The following is a 21352-nucleotide window of genomic DNA, read 5'->3' on the forward strand; positions in this document are numbered from 1 at the left end:
CTTTCAGATTTTAGTAGTCATATTCTGAATATCTTTAATGCCCTTTGTATCGATATCTTATATAGCATTTAAATTTGAATTGTTTAAGAGAAAGTGTGTATATTTGTTATTTTGAGATTGTTCGTTTCGCTCGATTTCGCGCCATAAAATATCGGAACTATATTAATTACTCTAGTTTTGAAAATGAAGTAATCTATAGGGTTTATTAAAATACACTATTTCAATTTGATTTGAAAAAATATCGTGAAATAACCATTGCATTTATTGGTGTAACGTTTAGATATTGATTTGACTCGTGAGAAAAAGCTGAGTATCGAAACTATAGTCGAATTTCAAAGCAAGTATGGCGGATTTCAGTGACACAAATTCGGACGAAATGACAGAAAATCATGTTCAAAAACAATGGGTCCGAAACAACCAGTGGGTTCGATTAAACGTTGGTGGAACGTATTTTCTGACAACAAAAACTACTCTAGCCCGAGACCCTAATTCATTTCTCTACAGATTGTGTCAAGAAGATTCTGACCTTATCTCAGACAGGGTTAGTTTGATATTTTAAGATAACCGCGAACTTTAAAACACATTTTCGGTATAATTAGATTTCTCAGAGACACGTGTTACTTGTACTCTTCACTTAATTTGAATAACGATATCTATAAAAGTTAACTTAATATATTCCTTTGAAATGTTCTGTATCTAAAATAAACTTAAATCGAAAATAGTATTACAAGGTTTGTGTCTTAGATGTTGTATGTATTTGTTATACATTAATATGCTTTATTTATACTTATGGAAGATAAATAGATCAGAAGTTAATTCCTTTTACAATGTTTGATTTGATGTTATTGTAAATTAATTTATAATATATCTTTTTATACAGGATGACACTGGAGCATATTTAATAGATCGTGATCCAACATATTTTAGCCCTGTTTTAAATTATTTACGGCATGGAAAACTAGTAATTAATAAAGATTTGACAGAAGAGGGTGTGTTGGAAGAAGCAGAATTTTATAATATTACAGAATTAATTCGGCTAGTCAAAGAAAGAGTTATATTAAGAGATACAAGACCATTACGGGATTCAAAGAAACATGTGTATAGAGTTCTCCAGTGTCACGAAGATGAATTAACTCAAATGGTATCCACAATGTCTGATGGATGGAAGTTTGAACAGGTACATTTCATTTTTTATAGCATCAATATTTCATATAATGTAATATATCAGCAGATTACATTTTTTTTACATTAGAATTATATTGCTGCAAATTTAAACTTAATTTACTTTTATTTATTCTAGTTAATCAACATAGGATCTCAATATAACTATGGAAATGATGATCATGCTGAATTCTTGTGTGTGGTCAGTCGTGAATATGGGGCCAGCCAATTAAATAGCAAGGAACAAGAATCAACGGATCGCGTTAAGGTATCATTCCCGCATTCAAGTCTTTTGCCAGATCATTACCTCAATTAAAATAATCACATACATAGTTTTTGTGGTTTTAATATATAATTATATATTTTTAATTCAAATTCAATTGATTACTGAAAGCCATTTCAAATATTATTTATGTTTTATCATATTTCTGTCTCAGCATGCTGTCCTTTATTCCTTTATGTAAATTTATAACTATGTGTAGTTATGTGCAATTTATGTCTGACATGATCTAAAATTGAAAAGAACTTACCTTGTGTAATCAATTGATTTTGGGTCTATTATATTATTAATTTTATTATTTCTCCATAATACTGTAGTTCTTAATATGAAATTATGTCACTAATGTTGATTAAACGCCTATATCAGAGGTTCTAATTAATTATCATCAGTATTCATTGAATCATGTTTGTAATAATATTAAAATATTTTTAACCAGGAGATTAACAATAGTTTTTATAAAAATCTAGAACCTCTGATATACATATCAGTATTCTCACATTTCATCATTATGTTTATTTTTATAAATGTCATTTACTCATCTATAATTCATAAGAACAAACACATTAAGATTATTAAGTATTAAGGTACTGAATTACAAAAGCTTTAAATATTTTACATTTGGCTAATATTTTTATGGATGAGTTAAATGGCACATGACATTATCATTAGTAGAATAAATGGAGCATCAAATTGTTACCATTCATAATTTAGTAAATTAACTAAAAACCAAAGATTATGTTATAAATGTGTAAATTGTCATAGAGATCTTCTATAAGTCACAATTCTTTAAATCACAATCAGTCCATTTTCACATTTCTAAACATTCATCTTTTGAACACTTGTATAAAATACAAGACAAATGAAAAGAGTGCCTTATAGTAGATACAAAAGTGCACATTGTCAAGTATTAGTAAACTATCTATTTTGTATTGTTTTGTGAGAATTATAAGTATTTTTCTTTTTCTTTTTTTATAGTTTTTATAATTTCAGTTAAAATATAATTTAACATTACAAGTAATTAATCCTGTTTTAATCATCACAGCGCTTTATATTAGTTTGTGCCAATTCAGGGGCCAAATTGCATGAGCATGTTCTGCCTCTGATATTATTTTTGTATAGCATGCTATTCATCAAATAAAGAGTTTTTCCTTTTATTGGTTTGGTTACTTTCTACCCTATATCCTGCATGATTCATTATTGCATGTCCAAGTTATTTCATATTTAGTTTCTTTTTCGCATATAAATGGTTACTGTTACATTAACAGTAACATTTGGTGTTCAATGAAAGTAGCTAAAAGACAATAAATTTACAATGTATTATTACAAGTAATATATGAAACTAATAATGATGTCACAATCTCCAATTTGTTTTCTTTAATGACTTATCGTTAAAAATTATCTTCATATTAAAATATTTTTATAAAAACTGTAAAGATATTTTAATATAACGTTTATTAAAGTTAAATGTGTACAATAAAATGCAGAGGCTGAACATCGCGTCATTCATAAACATTATAGGAAATTTATACGATATATTAAATACAAGTACTGTGTAGATTTATAAAAATTAGAAGTATAGTCTCTAACATAAAGTTTTTTATATGTTATCCTAAGTTTCATTAAATTGTATTTTAGGTTCTGCAGCAGAAGGGTTCTCGCATGTAATCTATAAATCCGTCCCTTTCTTTCCTTGCTTCGTTTAATTAAATCAACTGTGCAGCGACAAGATGAAGACTGTTTTTGTTTCTACATTTAAAAGTTTAAGTTCATGCAAATCTTCATTACTCCATTTCCCTGTATGGTGATGATGCAAACAAGAGATAATATGTAAAGGTACAATACCTTTTGTAGATATATAGTCATAATGCAACAACATGATATGAAGCTTTAAAAACCAAAAGTATTACACATTGATGAATAAACATTTTTTTAACCAATATTTGATGAGAATAGCATTGATTAGAAATTTGATATGGGATCATACATTTTGTAATGATGAAAAATATTTACTACTGAACTAAGCTTTCTATCCCAAAAAATGATGATAGCTTTCATTTAAAAAACAATGTATTAAAACTAAAATATTAATACCTTGAAATCATTAATGCTAATATACTATCAAGATGAGTGTTATTCAATAATTGTAGAAATTATATTTTAGTTTCATGAGAAATAGTTTAAGAGACAATAGCATTCATGAAGGCAATCTTTTTCATACAAATTTCTACAATGAATATAAATACTATCTTTAATAGTTACAAGTTTATCTTTTTGTAACAAACTATGTAAAGATAATGTTTAGTTCAATCATGTCTTTATCATAACAAAAGCTAAATTACTTACATTTGCACTGCCGCTATAAAACATAAAATAATATTTGTATATCTAGCAAGATAATTTTGATTATCAAATACAAAATTCTATCTACGAATATAAAATTCATTTTAATATATAAAAATGTGGATACAAAAAAAAATGTCATTTTTTAAATAAAAGCAAATCATGAAATCATTTTATAATATACAAGAGTATATGTAAGATGAGAAAATACCTGAAGGAATTTTTGATCCTATGCAAAGAGTAACACAGAGTAACACAGAATATTATCCATCATTTAGGAGTTGTTTTTCAAATGTATAAAGTTTTTACTATTTAATATTTTGTTCTGAATGATGCAATCAAAAGCAATAGATATGTATATCTATGTTGAAAGATAAACTACTCTCTTTATTCTTTCTCTCTCTCTTTTCTCTTCTGTCCATGATGCACGCACTTACTTCAGATAAGTTTTTAACTATTTACATTATAAATGACTCTTCTACAATCACAAAAAGAAAAACAGTTTACAGTAAATGTTAACATAGGTTGTCAATTGTTAAAGGCCTATTAAGGAAGTGTTATAGACAATATATTCATATTTAAATGCATTATTCATGAAAATAAATTATATGTAGCACAATTATTAATAAGTACTATTAGAATTACATAATATATGATATATAATATGACATAACACATGGTATAATATGATACATTTTATATATCATATATAGGTACATATATGTATAATAGTTTCATGAAAAAAGTATTTTTTTTTCTCTAAATATTAATATAAAACAGTTCAGTGATACTATTATATTTTTACATATACATGACAGAATATGTTGCTAATTTAATGCTATTAAAACAATTTGATTGTAGAACTCATAGTTAGAAACTTCATAACTATAAGAGTACACAATGAGAAATTAATCAATTGGCTAATGATCACTTATACTGAATAATGATCACTTTTTATACTGAAAAATGTCAAGAAAATTAGGACCAATGTTAATAATTCCTTGCAATGTACAGTGTTATTAATACTAAAGTATGGTATTGTTTTGCATCCTCCAATTCATGTCATTAATTTCATTAATATTAGTAATTCACTATTGTCACATTAATCATAAGGATGTAAAACTTTCTGTGGAAGAGTTTGTACTTTCATAGGTATATTTCTAAATCTATTACCTGTTTGATGTTTATTGTTAGAGAAAACAGTAGTATTTATATATACTCAAAAAGAAATTTTAATACTGATAATTATTTTAAACTACAAAAAACAGTAATTGTAGGAAAAAACGTGTATAAATATAAACAATATCTATATATAAGCTCACTGCATATGAACCATGACAGTGAACAAAAAATAATTCCATTTATCAAAAGTACTTTTATTTAATAATTTCTTCTGCAATTGTACATGTTTTTTGGTATATAAACATGAGTCTTTCATATTTAATTTTATATAAATATTTCTTTTGTATATTCATTCAAAATATATTTTCTTTAAGACTGTCTATAGTTCATAGTATGTGCCCAATTTTCATAATTATAAAACCTAAGCAATAGATATTTAATAATGTATGTCTTTTACACGTGTCATTATATCCTTTTTTGTTTGATAAAAATATGAAGAAACAAATAAAATTGTTATGATGAAAATAAAGAATCTGAATTTCATTCACACTTGCTGGAACAATCTTTCTCTCAAGAATTAGTCAATATATTAGTAGAAACTTCTAATAAATAAACTCTGATTTATTAAAAATTTATTATTAGAGGACAATACACATATCATAAATTCTTACAAAAGATTAGAATGTAAGGTAATAATATTATAGTACAGATAAATAAAAGTATTATGAAATATATGCTGTTTAAGGCATATTAGCTATTGTCTTTAGTGGCTGATCAAGATATTTTGCTAAAGCTTGTGCTTTTTCTCTTAATAAACCAAATCCTACATTTTCTTTTGCATATAAACATAACAGTAGATTTGCTACTTCAGTGATTACAACTTTGCCTTCCTATAAAAATGGATAAATAATTGTTTATTATCTTATATTCTTCATTTTAATTTCAGAAGATCACTTTATTATTCTAGTTCTGCTTTATTTTTTTCTAAGCATCTACTTCACATTTATAATAAATACAGGAACTTATGTATTAAAATATCTAAGTTTATGTACAAAGATATATGTATTATTTTCTATCTAATTGTACGATCATATTTCCTAAATTTAGATAATGTAGAATACTATTATAAAACTATATATAGTTAGATACTAATAAAATGTTTGCTAATTACCACACAATCCATTAATACAAATTGTAACTTATCCTCTTTGAATGCATTCCGTCCATTTTTCTCGTAAGCTGACCATATATTACTTGTAATTGCAGCAGTTACTCTTGCATCTTTATCTCCATATCCACTGTAAGCCAATAAACCACCGTCTCTGTTTAATAATCTGAAACAATTATATTTAAACTTTTAATAAAATTGTATTTTATTATGTGATACAATTTTCAATAAAAAATAATTTGTATAATGTATTATCTACTCACAATGTATTTTCTACTCCACCTGTATTAGCTTGGCTAAGCACTTGCGTGAGTGCTTTTGGTTTCAACATATTTTCATAAATTGCAAAGAACAGTTTTCTCGACTATTAATCGATGCACCTATCAGTTACATTAACGTTACGTTTAATCTCAAAACATTGACAAAGTGCAATCATTACTTGTTGACATTTTCTACAAGAAACTACAATTAATGTCCCTAGAGCAGTGAAAAATTATAAAGTTTCTAGATGTCAATTATTCCTATACATACAATATATATTACACAAGTTCGTTATTTAATTACTCTCAAGCAAGTAGTTTGTATTTAAATAATCTAGAACGAAGAGTGCAGACGTTTAATTGAAAAAAGTATATTATGCTCTATCTTAAATGCATTGCTGATTTGACTAATCGTAAATCTGGAAAAAAAACTAGGATTATAGCAAATTATAGGTTGTGTAGCTAACAATGCATTTATTTAGAGCATAAGATAATTTTTGTTGTATGTGTTTATTAAGTGACGAACTACATTGAAGAATGAAGATTCGCTTTTGATCTGCGTATTGTGAGAAGTTTTTTAAATAGTATACTAGGTTTTTATAAATATTTAAAAAATACGCCTACCTTCAAGGAATGATAAAGTTGAAAAAAATGGCAAAAGAATCAAAATTACCATTAATCTTCGAAATATTTCACGAATGTCAAACAACAAAAGCTAGAACTGGAAGAATGACTCTTGTTCATCATCACGTGGATACACCTGTATTTATGCCAGTTGGAACACAGGTAAATTAAACTACGAAATAATCATAGAGTACTTTATTTTTCATACTGTCAATTATTTTATAGGGCACCTTAAAAGGTTTGTTACCTCAACAATTGGAAGAATTGAATTGTCAGATTATTCTGGGGAATACATATCATCTTGGAACAAGACCTGTAAGTTTCTGATCAAATTATTTTAATAAATATTTAAATATAACATTCTTTTAACTTTTAATTAAATGTTTTTTAGGGTCTTGATGTTATGCAAAAAGCTGGAGGATTGCATAAATTTATGAACTGGAAAAGAGCTTTATTAACTGACTCTGGTGGTTTTCAAATGGTATCATTATTAGAGCTTGCTAAAATCACAGAAGAGGGTGTTAAATTTAAATCACCTTATAATGGTAGATAGAATATAACTTCTCTTTCTGGTTTTATATTTTATTTCATAAAGAAATAAGAATGAAGTTCAATCTTGTAATGTTATTTCATAGATTCTGATTGTATGTTAACACCTGAACACTCTATACAAATACAAAATATAATAGGTGCAGATATAATTATGCAACTTGATGATGTTGTTAAAAGTACATTAACTGGACCAAGAGTAGAAGAAGCAATGCACAGGTAGAATTTGCATTTATAATTTATGTAGAACCATCAGTTTTCATTTTAATTAAAAACTAAACATATAAATGTTCAATTTTAGAACTACTAGGTGGTTAGATAGATGTATAGAAGCTCATCAGAGATCAGACGAACAAAGCATATTTCCAATTGTACAAGGAGGTCTTGATCCCAAACTTAGAACAGAATGTGCACAGCAATTGGTAAAACGTACAGTCAATGGATATGCTGTAGGTGGACTGAGGTAATACTTTAAGACATTAATCTCTGCAAAGAGTAACAGTAAAGTTGCTTTATTAATGATTACTGACAGTGGTGGAGAAAGTAAGCATGATTTTTGGAAGATGGTGCACCTTTCTACAGACATACTTCCAAAAGATAAACCACGATATTTAATGGGTGTTGGATTTGCTACTGACTTAATTGTTTGTACTGCATTAGGAATAGATATGTTTGATTGTGTATTTCCTACAAGGACAGCGGTAACTATTCAAATCCATATATTCAAAAAAATTAGTACAAAGTTAAATAATACATTTTATGTATTTTTTTCAGAGATTTGGCTGTGCCTTGGTACGTACAGGTCAACTTAACTTAAAGCAAATTCAATATAGTAAAGACTTGAGACCAATAGATGAATCATGTGAATGTAGTACTTGTAAAACGTACACCCGCGCCTATCTACATCACATTGTAACAGTGGAGACAGTTGCATGCCATCTGTTATCTATTCACAATATTGCATTTCAACTGAAATTAATGCGAGATATGAGAGAGAGTATAAAAGAGCAAAGATTTCCAGAATTTATACAACAGTACATGTTAAATTTGTATCCAGATAAGCAATATCCATCATGGATGATTGATGCATTAGAAGCTATTAATGTTACATTATTGTAGGAAAATAAATATATTTGTATAAATCCTATAGAAATTCATTTTTCTTTAAACATAGAGTAATGGAGTATATCCATGTTTATATAAACATATCTTACCGTCAATACTGCATATATATATGTATGTTATTCATTAACATATTACATATTTTATACAATATCCAAGTTAAAAGAATAAAATGGATAACTTTTTATAAACTTTAGTGACAATTTCTTTTGAAAGCAGTATAAGTACTGAATTTATAAATTATAAGTGTGTTCTATTTCAAAGATACTTTTCTATTGTCTAAGACTATGGTGAATTAGGCACAGAGTATGAATAATATAAATAATTTCATCACATAAAATCATCAGAATCATATCCACTGTTTTCAGTATTTGATATCATATTAGAAGTATTGAACAAAGAGTTATAACTCCTGAAAAAATATAATATAATGTAATTCCTAAGAAACGATAAAGGTCAATGCCCTTTAATAAAATAAACTATTTAAAGCTTACCTCATTTCTGCCTCTTCTTTTCTTTGTTTCTCTTCTGCCTTTTCTTTCTCTTTCTGTTCTCTTAGAAGTTTCTTTTTATCCTCCCTTTCATTCCTATCTCTCTGCTCTCTTTCTGCTCTGAAATTCACTTGCTCCAGACGTTTTGTTTTATTTAATCGATTCACAACAGCATTTAATCGTTTAGCAACATGAATTTTACGAACATCTTTATCTCTGTGAAAACCAACTTGTCCAACAACCATATCTTGTGTCTTTTTTAAATTGGACCACATTGTATATACCACATCTACATCATTTATTTTGTTTCCTTCAATACTATTTGCTTTTACCAGCTGTGCAGCATCTTCTAGAACTGTACTGGGTATGTCATCTATCGTTTGACCCTAATACACAAACACAAATATATATTCATATAAATGATAATAGTGTGTGTATTTATACAAACTACTAATATAAAATATTTACAAGACGAAGGCGAAGATATACATGTGCTGAAGAATATTTATCCACGTGAAACCAGACATCTTCTGGCCAACCCCACTTTATGAGATCTTCATCTGCAAAAACAAATGTGTAAAAAATTACAAACAGATATCATTTTTTAAATCTTTTTACAAAATGATGATACTATTAACTCACTTTCGTATTTGTCAACTCCCATAAACAATGTCACCGGTGGTTGTACAACTGTAATTTGAAATTGGAAACAATTAATCTAACCTTATCCTATGTTATTGTTTCAATTAATGCAGTATTACAGACAAATGCTGGAGTACATACAATACATTATAGATCAAACAATAAGGAAATGTATAATACCTTCGCTTGTAAAATAGTAAACCATTATTACGAACGAATTTTGGATAAACACGTGTTATAATATTCGTGAAACTTGAAGTCGATGCTAGCGACGTTAATCGTTGTAATTGGTTGTAATACATACATTATTCTTTTTAGAAACAATTGGAAGCAATCACTTCCCTAATTGAAAGCAATTTCTGAACTTCTTAGACTAATTCAGTTATAAAAAATGTATATACACTTTTCAACATTAATAAATTTATTATATGTGCAATACAAATATATTAAATTTGTTGGATACAGGTCTGTATTGTAATTTTATTAGCATAATTAATGAATAAATACACTATTACGTATGTTTATAAAATTTACAGCAATGTAAATTTGTAACAAAATATGTTATTATTTTTTATAATACTTCAGTATGACTTAGCTGCATATCGATTGAAATGAATTGCATGTTTCTCAACACGGTATGTTTTAATTATTTCACTTAGTACAGGCTGTACTTCTGGATCATTAAGCCATACATTTGTTGAACTTGGTGTTTCTAACATAGATAAATATACTGAAAGTATAACAATTTAATTATTATTATATCATTTATCTATTTAAAAAATTTATAATGTTTTTTAGTAAGTATAATTAATTTTACCTAGAAGCATTTTTGGATTTGTGAGACTAAGTTGAATGTGTGGATTATTCATAATTCCTTTGTAAATTGGACCATCAGAATCAAGTCCTTGACCTAAATTCTGCAAACTAGGTCTACGTTCTCCAAGCAACCATTCACACTAAAAAAAGCAGAAATTAATTAAATATAAAATTAAATATAATCAATATCGCGTTACTTACAGCATTAACGTGATTATTTCCTGTAATTTTCAATGCACCAATGATGCTTTTTTCTTCGAATCCCATTTCTAAAAGTGACTGTACTGCTTTAGAATTGGGTTTGAAATCCATTTTCTGATAACGTTGAAAACTTTCAACTAGAAAGTCTACTATGGTGATCAAATTTCCAGTTTTCTTCGGACTCTGATTTTCTGTAAAATTAAAGTTTGTAACATTATACTTTTAAAATTGAAGGAGAAGAGCCGAGACTTCGAGAGTCTGTCGAGAAGTGTAAGAAAAAATAATCCTGAGTGTTTTTAATTAATTTTGTAATTACCTCCTTTAAATAATTCAATACATGCCTCCTTTAAAGACTTTTTCTTTGCATTAACAGACGAACTCGGACCCGCAACATCTTTATTATTATTACTTTCACTACTAATTAACAAATCTAGATCATCATCTTCATCATAATCATCTGGATTATCTTGATTTTCAATTAGCCACTCCAATGCTTCCGTAATGTTCGACCTATAAAAAATTAGAAGTCCTGTACAAAATTATCTGTAACTTGTTATTTCAAATAAATATTAAATTAACTAATAATGTGTAATACTTTCGTAAACGAAGAGCTTTTACAGCTTTTTTATGAGAATAACCCATTTCCATAAGAGTTTTTACAACGTTTGAATCAATATTAGGTTTACATCGTGCTTTTAATTTTTCTTGTAAAATATCATAGTACTTTTGTGCCTCTGGACTGTATGTTAGAATCCTTGCTGATGCTTTTACAAGAGTTATTAAAATCTTTTGTAATTCATTCTGAAACTATGATGTGATATGTAAATAATTTTATCAATATAATAAATATGTATGAAATGATATATCTATTTACATCATCAAAACATTTTAAAGGTGGAATAGGCTGTGTCAAATTATGTACAGGTAAATCACGGGTTGCTTGTAATATTGCCTCCTTGCTTGGACCTTTCAAAACATCTTGGGACAAATCTTCCTTTGCAGGTGGAGAACGAATTTGTATTAATATTAGCTCATCTATAACAAAAAATAATTATGTTAGCTTTTACTATAAATTAAGTATAAAATACTGTACTTATGTATAAATTAATGTTTTACCATGTTCCTTAATTTCCTCATCATTCACATTAGAATTATCTCCAAGCTGTTTGAATTTAAATGAATGAATTAAGCGGTATTGGGATGGTATTTTTGTAGAATCATTGCCATAAAAATGTTTCATTACAATTGTTTTAATTCTCTCAATAGTAAAATCTGATTTTACAGTAATGTTTGCAACATTACCTTCAAGGCTAAATAATATAGGAATATATATTAACAGCTTTTAATAAATATCTATAATAATTGAACATATTATACCTTACTACACTGATAGAAAAATTTTCTGATGGTTCAGTGCCTGGCATAAGCATTGCAGTATCAGCTTTAGAACTGCTTGGTTCAGCAGTTCTTGATGAACTTTTCCTATTATACCACACTTCTCGCATCCATGGAAACATTAAATAGGTCTGCAATAAAAAATGTTATAGTATTATAATTAACATTAATTAAAAATATTACACATTAATAATTCTTTTGAAAAATTTCATATGCAAAACAGATGTTGAAGTACGTTTGTTAATATTTTCTCGAGAATCATAACAGTCGAATACATTTATTTACAGGACTTTTAATTCTACATAGAAAGTGTTATACCTAAAAAGGATATAGCGTACCTATAAAATCTGCAGAAACGCTAAAATTAATACGTTTCGGATGCCGCAGCAAAGGTTTGACACTTTTTTCGTAAGATATGGACTCCAGACCTCGTTCAGAGCCGTACGAAGTATTTGAACTATGATTTGGTTCCCATAATGTGGTCTATGCTTTAGAAACTTTCGAATATAAAAAGAAACATAAAACACTTCAGTTTCGAAAAAGAGTTGAAGTCTTCTTGATTACAAATCAACTACAGTTACTAAGCATTACCGTTTTATCGTTCAGAATCGTACAATGACATGTCACATACGGCCCTGGTACTACATTCATATGTGTTACACAGGATATAGTAATCAGATGATTCGTTTATATGTGTATGTATCAAGTACTACACGAGCATACACGAGTAAACGTCTGTAAAAAGTTGTGTATAGCTGCCAAGAATCAGTTCTGTAAACAATTACTTTATTAACAAAAATTATACTTTTCGTTACGTTCACGTATTAAGAAAAAAGGAAAAAATGAACAGCCATGAAAATGCTCATTGTTAAAAATATATATTATTGATAACAAATATTAATTATATGTACATGACTGTTTTATCATGCCTAGATCATAATGTTTCTAGCTATAAATAAAAAATATTGTGAAACTTCATTTTGGAAATTATTTATTTTAATAGCAATAGAATAGATAATATAAAAAATGTTACACTAACTTTGTTTGCTTTGTTATATATCTTTTTAAGAGATAAGTTGCCTTAATTAGTGATAAAAAGGTAATAGAATGTTTATTAAAATCATAGATTATTAGAATGGTTGAAGAATCTGGATGTGGTGAACTACAACAATTAGTTCAAGAAGAAGAATGTGAAGAACCACTAAGTCACGGCGGAGAAGCCACACCACCTTCAACTCCAGCAAGATCTCAACATCCAAGTAAAAATGATACACACAGTTCTCATGTATCGGTATGTGTTTCATATTTTTTTTTCTTATTGTCTATCTCAAGATGTGTTCTCTATATACAGGTAACTAAATATTGATTATTATAGCAACAAGTACTATGGGAAAGTAATACACAGACATCACCAATTGTTAGTAAAGGAAGTTCTGGTCAAGCAACAAGTCAGGGATCTATGGTTTCTGGCAGAGCTATGAATCATTCAAATCATGGTAATCAATCCCGCCTTGTGTACTTGAATGAGAAAGAAAAACAGAAGCCAAATCGTCCTGAACCATCGAGAATTAATCGTCAACATAGAGGTATCTTTACAAAATACAGATCAAGAATAATTACTGTAAATATTACTAAACTATTTCCTACTTTAGTATATAAAACTTGTTAAGTTTATGTATGTCCATATTACTTTATTTTAATTTAAGTTGTTTTTGATTTGTTTTTATACTTTTTCATAAAAAACTCACAATTTTTTACACATGTTTCTTTCACGTTTCTATGTATTCACCTTATGTTCTTTTTGGTTGCTTTTTGGCATTATAAAATCAAGGTATGGCGCCATGCAAACATCATTGCTTTTTGTCAGAGGTTCCTGATGTTCGGCATATGGAGCAAGCTTTATTACAGCTTTTGGAAGATTTTCATAGTGGTAATTTACGAGCATTTGGTGAGTTAATTGCATTGAAATATAAAGTATAAATCTTGTTTTGTAATATCAATTGAAACGTTCAAATAAACCGCTTTATTTTTATTTAGGTAAAGATTGTAGCATGGAACAAATGACAGAGATAAGAGAACAGCAAGAACGATTAGCTAGACTTCATTTTGAGTTAGGTCAAAGGCAAGAAATTGGTGGTGAACAATCAGGTCTTCGACATTCGATCGCTAATATGCGTCATTTATTACACCGTCTTCAACAGCTTAGTGTTTGTATTGAAAAACTACATAGTAAATAATTACAAAATTTATAGGACTTATAAAAAATAACTTAAAAACAATTGAAAAATTGTATGTTTTTTATGTATGAAATGAGAATTATTAGGATAATGTATTTTATAAAACAGTTTTATATTTGGATATCCTTATTTTAATATTGCTATTGTATGATTCATTTAAATGTTACTACTTTTTTGCTAGTGAAGTTATTTTAATTATGCACTTCTTATGCTTTTCTATGTATATATGTATAAAATTACTTTACTTGGGAATATAGTTATAATATGTATGTATATTAAAAAAAGAAACAAATACAATATTTTCTTGTTATAAACTGTCACTCTCGTAAGTTGTAAAGCTTCATTAAATATTCATTTTCGTTAAGTATCTGTGTATTTTTTTCCACATTGTATGGACGTCGTATAATAAGTGCTTTTTATAAGAAGTATTTTCCTCAAAATGACAAATATTTAAATTTTAAACAAATGAAAATAATAAAAAGCATGTAGAAGTATATGTACTTTATAAATAAAAAAATATTTAAGTAATTTACATCTTAAAATAGTTCTAAAGTAACAGTTCAGATATTGACATGGTACACTAGCATGTATTTAATTAAAAATTGTATTCTAAAATAAATGAAGTACACTCAGAAGTAATAGTTATAAACCAATTGTTTTGAAATGCGGTTATTACTCTAACAAAAATATTCAATTATGAAACAAAATTCGTTTTTATATGAAACATAAATCTTGAGTTTAAAATAAGCATGCCTTTCAAGAAAAGATTCGAAAACAATATTTTACCTAATTTTAGTTCGTCATAACTAACTTTAAATGTTCGGAAGTCATATGAACGCAGCCGTTTCCGTTGTCCTCATAGCATCAAAGCTATGTTTCTCGTAAAACCTAATGGTGTCATGTAATTTAATTTTTAAGGATATACGAACGAAAACGTTACAAACAGTTGAATTAATTGCTGTTTAAAGGACAACCATTCTATTTAATTCGTTGTATCTGTTTAAAAGAATTGATTTTCAATGTTTTCTTTTCAATCTCATAATCAGGTTCGTATTATTTACGTATATATGAGTGCAATTATGATTTCACACGAATGTTGCCGAATTTTAACAGATATTTTAGCAGTTCTACGCTTTATATTCATAAGTACATGCATGAAATCCATATTGACTGTCCTTTATTCGAATGATTTATTTCATAACCTTGTTCCATTATCTTTGCACAAGGTGACGAAATTTATATTGTTTTATTTATATCTAACAATGCAATAATTAACATTTCTAATGTATTTTTTGATCCAATCATTCTTTTGTACAAATTTTTTAAATAAAAAATTATCTAGGGTGATGGTACGAAAGTACATTGTCTGATTTAAATTAAAATTGTAAACTTTTTTTACGCACAACTTGCTTTTTTAGATAATAGATTTTGAAAATCTTCTGAGATTACATGTGTATTTGATTAATGAGTTACAGTGCTTTTAAAAGAAATTAAATACTTGTATTATCAATATTGTCATATAATGTTGTTATACCCACGTGTAGGCAAGAAACAATTATCGCCATTTCATATTTTTAGGTGTTGTATCATCTGACACAATTAACTTCAACAGTTAATACAAAATCTGTACCATTTCCAGTTAAAGTCAAAAGACAAAATGAGTTCAAACAGCCTAAGGATGAGATTTCATACAATAGCTCAGTGGAAGTAAGATAATCTAATGAATCATGTGTCAGATTTTATACAATTGCAAATGTAACATAATATTAAATTCTCAATTTGTTGTAGGTGGCAAGAAGTTACATAGGAACATTAATAAATAAATTAAATATGGATAATGTTATTACCGTACTTAATGTAAAAAAGAATAATGTTTGTTTAGTATTAGACCAAATTTCCATGAAAATTTTACATGAAAGGCTACATGAAAATAATAAGTGGAAAGTATCTTACATAAGCGGATCAAATTTTATGGAAAATAAACAAAAATTTCCTTGCGCACAATTCACAGAACCAATTATCTTACCTGCTATATATTTGTCATCAAAGCAGTGCTATAAAACATTATGTACTGTTTATGTTAAAAATCCATTTAATTATCATGTACAAATTCGTAATTTTAAAACAAAACGTACTATAAATGTAGAATTGGAAACAAAGCCTTGGTATATAAGCAGATTTAAAAAATTTTTCTCTAATTCAGAAACAGTAAGATAAGACTCTTCACCTTAATTTTAAATTTAGCTATAAATTAAGTTGTACAAGTAATGATTAATTTTCTCTTATACAGGGAATACATATAAAATCTTTAGATATGGAAAAAATTACCTCTAAAATTAGTAATTCTTCAGTTGAGGAAAATACTAAAATAAAGAAAGCTTTCATTGAAGGATACGAAGCGGGACTTCAACGTCAATTACGTGCACGTTCTCTTTTGTACAAAACAGTATTCAATATATCGTTTGCCTGCTTGCTTGTACTAATGCTTTGGTATGGAGGTACGCAAATCAGTAGTATACTTACTTTAGCGCCATTTATGTGCCATACATTTTTAATATTATAGCTCACAATCCAGGAAATGTATTTCGATTTTCAATGGGTCAAAGAGCTCAGATTAGTCCAGAGGCAATTCATGTAACTTTCAATGATGTCAAAGGGGTAAGTAAACTATTGCAAATAAAACAAAATTGTTCACATCATTTTTTCTCTCAGGATATTTTATTTATGCATGTGGTCCCTTAAATATTAGGTTGAAGAAGCTAAACAGGAACTGAGAGATGTTGTTGAATTTTTAAAAAGCCCAGAAAAGTTTTCTGCTCTTGGTGGAAAATTACCTAAAGGTATATTACTAGTAGGACCACCAGGAACAGGGAAAACACTCTTAGCTCGAGCAGTAGCTGGCGAAGCTGGTGTTCCATTTTTCCATGCAGCTGGAGCAGAATTTGACGAAGTTCTAGTAGGACAAGGTGCACGTAGAGTGAGAGATTTATTCAGTAAGTAAAATTTGTGAAGAGGAAACGTTTTTATACATAAAATAACAAACTCTTGTTAACAAATGTTTATGAGAATATAGTTAATCATCATTAATTTATTAACTTTTTGTAGAAGCCGCAAAAGAAAGGGCACCTGCTGTAATATTTATAGATGAAATTGATTCTGTTGGTGCAAGACGAACTAACTCAGTTCTTCACCCATATGCAAATCAAACTATAAATCAATTGCTCTCGGAAATGGATGGGTAATGCAAACATTTTCTCATTTTTTATATATATATTTTGTTCTAATATCTTTGCTATTTATTGAATACTTAATTTCTTTATTTTAATTACAGATTTCTTCAAAATGAAGGTGTTATAGTACTAGGTGCAACGAATAGGCGCGATGACTTAGACAAAGCATTGCTGAGACCCGGACGTTTCGATATTGAAGTTTTTGTACAACAACCAGACTATCTTGGTCGTAAAGAAATTTTAAATTTATATTTATCAAGAATATTGACACATGACATAGATGTAGACTGTTTAGCACGCCGTACTGTTGGATTTACTGGCGCTGATTTAGAAACAATGGTATGTATTACGTATTTTTTTTATGAATAATTAAATTAGGTAACTAAGATGCTAATTTTAAATTATATTAATGTTATCTACTTGTTTAATTTGAAAGGTTAATCAAGCAGCTTTAAAAGCAGCTATAAATAATGCAAATTATGTAACTATGAAAGATTTGGAATACGCTAGAGACAAAATTGTAATGGGTCCAGAAAAGAAACGAAGAGTGAACAATGAAGAAACCAATCTTATTACAGCGTATCATGAAGCAGGTCACGCGATAGTTGGATATTACACCAAAGATTCTACGCCGATACATAAAGTTACTATTATTCCTCGTGGACCTTCTTTAGGCCATGTAAGCATTGAAATATGAAGAATAATTCTTTTCATTGCTCTTTATTTCCGCGAAATATGATTCTATTTATATTTTTCACATATTTTTAGACGGCGTTTTTACCCGATAGAGACATTTATCTTCGAACAAAAGCCCAGTTATTAGCTGTTATGGATTCAATGATGGGTGGTCGTGCTGCAGAAGAATTAATTTTTGGGCCAGATAAAGTAACAACGGGAGCGGCAAATGATTTTGAAGTATTTTTTTTTATATCAATATTTTATTATTTAAAATTAATACAGTAATGTTAATGTAGACTCAAGTTTGAGAGAAATACGATTATATATAAGAGCTTGATCTTCAATTTACAACCTTATTTTTTTATAAATATTGAAATATATGTTATATGTGTACAATATCAGTTCTAATTATATTTTTCAGAATGCAACCAAAATTGCCGAAGAAATGGTAAAACTTTTTGGTATGTCTGATAAAGTTGGTTTTAGAACACACACAGATTTAAAGAAACAAGCATACGGTAGTGGTAGTGACTATGGTCCTAGTACGACTGAACTCATTGACAATGAAGTGAAGCGTCTTTTACAAGTATGTTATTTTATTATGAAATGCTCAATTTTACATTTTACTACTGTTACTGTTTTTATATTAATTTTTTTGTTCTTTTTTTCCAGGAATCATATGAACGTGCGAAAGCACTATTAAAGACTCATGCAAAAGAACATAAAGAATTAGCAGAAGCTTTATTTAAATATGAGACACTAGACGCGGAAGATGTAAAAGCTATACTAAATGGAAAGAAAAGTATCGAAACATTACACAATAAACCGCCAATTGTAGATCCATCTAAACATGTATTATAATTCGCATACTGGAATTTAATTTGAAATAGAAATTAAAATAAATTACTTGGTATACTATCACTTTTATAATTACGTTTCATTGAATTAATTAAATTTTGCAATTTCAAATCATATATAGTTTGAATAAAATACGTTGAACTTAAAGGCGAAGGCGTGTGGATATCAAAGGCTTTTCTTTTTGTGTTAGATAATGCTCAGGTATGAGACATTTCGCCATGAAATTTTGCTTTAACACGGTTTATTGATCTCTTGACATGTGTCTTTGGTCATGGTAGCATTCGCATTGACCTCTCGTGTAAATAAGTAAGCAACCAAACATAAAGGAAGATAATACTACGATATCTCTACAGTTTGTAGTATTCTATTATCTGTGACAATGAGGAGCCATTTATACACAGAGTCTCGACAAAACGTAAAAGAAGATGTAGGATACATAGACGTAGAATATTGCTAGCCAAAATATTTAACTACTTTTGTAGAGAAAATAAATAAGGTGAGTTACTTAACATAATCTGAAACGTCCCTATTGTTTTTTTTTTTTTTAATATCCAAATAAATAGAATGTACAATCATACTTTTTTGTATAAGTATCATCTTATAACTAAATCTTCCACATGATACTTCTAAACCAAAATGTGTATCAACATTTGTTTTTAACAGAAGAAATATCTTTATAATGTACCTATAAATTATATATAACAATTTGATAATTAACATATTCCAATAAAATTAATATGAAAGTAAACTAACACATTTTCTTTTTTATCTGTGTAACTATTTTACATATATTTGTAGAAATCTATTTTAATGTTTAGAAATAGTAATGTACTACATAGAAAAGTGATTCATTGATGTTTAGGCCGTATATTAACATTTTATTTGTCATTATATGGTTGTTATAAATTATACAAAATCGTGTGCGTGATACATATACATATATATATATATATATATATATATATATTTTATTTATTTATTTATTTACTATCTATCTTGTTATGTTTTTATATATATGTATACATACATACGAATATTACAGATCATTATTGCCTTTAAATTTAGTATACCTTCATTGTCATACTTATTCGTTTTATTAGTATATTTGTAAATATATAGATATTAAGACACGAATTAATAATGTTTAATATTATAAAATGTAATAAGTCAATTAAGAAGTTAAACTGATACTTATTTTTCGTACATGAATAATTTGTATAAAACATATTGTGTAAATGAATAATAATATATCAAAGAAATAACGTATAAAATAACCATATGAAATAGAAAAACGTATGTATAATAAGCAAATATGCACAAAAATGATTTACAAGTATTTAAATAAATATCACAGTTTATTAACTCGCTGAGAAATGGATCACAACTGTTTGGATTCTCTATATAATTAATTAGTCAAATTTAATTTGCCATACATTACGGTTTTAAGTAATTTTAACTATGAATATGGAACAAAAAAGTACAGGAAACGATATCTTTTTAACATTTTAATTTTAAAACTACAAAAAAATAAGCCATATGAGTAGAAATATTAATTGTTTAATAAGTAATTTAATAATCGTTTAAATAATTGGTTTAGAACATTAGAAATCTTGACAAGCAGATATTTTTTAATTGAAATTATTCCTTAAATATTAAATAATAAAGACAAACTGATTAATCAAAAAAATTCTTCATTCAACCTTCTATTTATACAAATATTTTATTATCATTTTAAACATAAAACTATCTAAATTTCATAATTATAAGAGTAAAATGATAAATGACAGTAAAAAAAGTTAATACATGAACGTAGGATTTTAGTCCATACAAAATTTTATAATACTAATTATGTATTAAAAAATGTGTAGTAGTGGGGATTATTTTATTTTACAAGGAATAAAGAGGGAACAATTTCATCATACTTTTCTATAACAATCCTTTTTTTTTCTAAAAAAGAATTTTTATTTACAAAGCAAAATAAATTGCCAGTGACACTAGCACATGCAATAGGAGTACCGCTTTCCTATTACTTGATTTAGCCCACTTAACATTTGACCATACAAAATGGGTAGAGGAATATTTATTAATGAAGCGAAAGGATCTTGAAGAATCCAAAAAAACGATTCTTCAAAGATCGATAAGCCTCTGGAGCAGCAGTAACTGCATAATATCGCCAGG

At 27.6% G+C, this 21352-nt stretch overlaps 7 protein-coding genes across 14 annotated transcripts; 4 read left to right on the top strand and 3 right to left on the bottom strand.

Moving 5' to 3' along the window:
• The first annotated feature begins 343 nt into the window (after positions 1 to 343).
• On the top strand, positions 344 to 3485 carry Inc (BTB/POZ domain-containing protein inc). The gene is made up of 4 exons (XM_076386980.1): positions 344 to 541; positions 881 to 1177; positions 1301 to 1429; positions 3077 to 3485. Exons 1-4 carry the CDS (start codon positions 344 to 346, stop codon positions 3104 to 3106), a joined length of 654 nt encoding a protein of 217 aa, XP_076243095.1. The 3' UTR covers positions 3107 to 3485.
• Positions 3486 to 5518: 2033 nt separating this feature from the next.
• On the bottom strand, positions 5519 to 6536 carry Lamtor2 (Late endosomal/lysosomal adaptor, MAPK and MTOR activator 2). The gene is made up of 3 exons (XM_076386673.1): positions 6335 to 6536; positions 6075 to 6237; positions 5519 to 5793 (listed from the first exon to the last, which is right to left on the bottom strand). Exons 1-3 carry the CDS (start codon positions 6400 to 6402, stop codon positions 5644 to 5646), a joined length of 381 nt encoding a protein of 126 aa, XP_076242788.1. The 5' UTR covers positions 6403 to 6536; the 3' UTR covers positions 5519 to 5643.
• A 111-nt stretch (positions 6537 to 6647) lies between these two features.
• On the top strand, positions 6648 to 8623 carry Tgt (tRNA-guanine transglycosylase). The gene is made up of 7 exons (XM_076386665.1): positions 6648 to 7117; positions 7181 to 7270; positions 7347 to 7500; positions 7591 to 7723; positions 7806 to 7967; positions 8037 to 8205; positions 8279 to 8623. The coding sequence occupies exons 1-7, from the start codon at positions 6965 to 6967 to the stop codon at positions 8621 to 8623; spliced, it is 1206 nt and encodes a 401-aa protein (XP_076242780.1). The 5' UTR covers positions 6648 to 6964.
• On the bottom strand, positions 8207 to 10068 carry LOC143184441 (coiled-coil domain-containing protein 25). Its single transcript, XM_076386672.1, has 5 exons — positions 9940 to 10068; positions 9760 to 9807; positions 9586 to 9677; positions 9121 to 9503; positions 8207 to 9038 (listed from the first exon to the last, which is right to left on the bottom strand). Exons 1-5 carry the CDS (start codon positions 9962 to 9964, stop codon positions 8957 to 8959), a joined length of 630 nt encoding a protein of 209 aa, XP_076242787.1. The 5' UTR covers positions 9965 to 10068; the 3' UTR covers positions 8207 to 8956.
• A 151-nt stretch (positions 10069 to 10219) lies between these two features.
• On the bottom strand, positions 10220 to 12781 carry Kpc2 (Kip1 ubiquitination-promoting complex subunit 2). The gene is made up of 9 exons (XM_076386663.1): positions 12510 to 12781; positions 12154 to 12302; positions 11893 to 12086; positions 11651 to 11811; positions 11372 to 11583; positions 11093 to 11286; positions 10777 to 10967; positions 10577 to 10715; positions 10220 to 10489 (listed from the first exon to the last, which is right to left on the bottom strand). Exons 2-9 carry the CDS (start codon positions 12291 to 12293, stop codon positions 10341 to 10343), a joined length of 1380 nt encoding a protein of 459 aa, XP_076242778.1. The 5' UTR covers positions 12294 to 12302; positions 12510 to 12781; the 3' UTR covers positions 10220 to 10340.
• Positions 12782 to 12884: 103 nt separating this feature from the next.
• LOC143184440 (uncharacterized) lies at positions 12885 to 14754 on the top strand. 6 transcript variants are annotated; one of them, XM_076386667.1, is made up of 5 exons: positions 12885 to 12939; positions 13298 to 13462; positions 13547 to 13757; positions 14003 to 14119; positions 14209 to 14754. In XM_076386667.1, exons 2-5 carry the CDS (start codon positions 13307 to 13309, stop codon positions 14406 to 14408), a joined length of 684 nt encoding a protein of 227 aa, XP_076242782.1. In that variant the 5' UTR covers positions 12885 to 12939; positions 13298 to 13306; the 3' UTR covers positions 14409 to 14754. The 6 variants fall into 6 exon arrangements, with proteins under 6 accessions (XP_076242782.1, XP_076242783.1, XP_076242785.1 ...); XM_076386668.1 differs by having other exon boundaries at positions 12886 to 12944; XM_076386670.1 differs by having other exon boundaries at positions 12904 to 12915.
• Positions 14755 to 15279: 525 nt separating this feature from the next.
• On the top strand, positions 15280 to 19920 carry Yme1l (ATP-dependent zinc metalloprotease YME1L). 3 transcript variants are annotated; one of them, XM_076387260.1, is made up of 13 exons: positions 15280 to 15454; positions 15987 to 16115; positions 16197 to 16616; positions 16699 to 16906; positions 16972 to 17066; positions 17158 to 17401; positions 17514 to 17646; positions 17740 to 17977; positions 18075 to 18317; positions 18407 to 18553; positions 18738 to 18902; positions 18989 to 19226; positions 19365 to 19920. In XM_076387260.1, exons 1-12 carry the CDS (start codon positions 15428 to 15430, stop codon positions 19175 to 19177), a joined length of 2238 nt encoding a protein of 745 aa, XP_076243375.1. In that variant the 5' UTR covers positions 15280 to 15427; the 3' UTR covers positions 19178 to 19226; positions 19365 to 19920. The 3 variants fall into 3 exon arrangements, with proteins under 3 accessions (XP_076243375.1, XP_076243374.1, XP_076243376.1); XM_076387259.1 differs by lacking the exon at positions 19365 to 19920 and having other exon boundaries at positions 18989 to 19237; XM_076387261.1 differs by lacking the exon at positions 19365 to 19920 and having other exon boundaries at positions 16984 to 17066; positions 18989 to 19237.
• The last annotated feature ends 1432 nt before the right edge of the window (positions 19921 to 21352 follow it).

Source organism: Calliopsis andreniformis, chromosome 10 (genome assembly GCF_051401765.1).
Source record: "Calliopsis andreniformis isolate RMS-2024a chromosome 10, iyCalAndr_principal, whole genome shotgun sequence".
NCBI classification, from domain to species: domain Eukaryota; kingdom Metazoa; phylum Arthropoda; class Insecta; order Hymenoptera; family Andrenidae; genus Calliopsis; species Calliopsis andreniformis.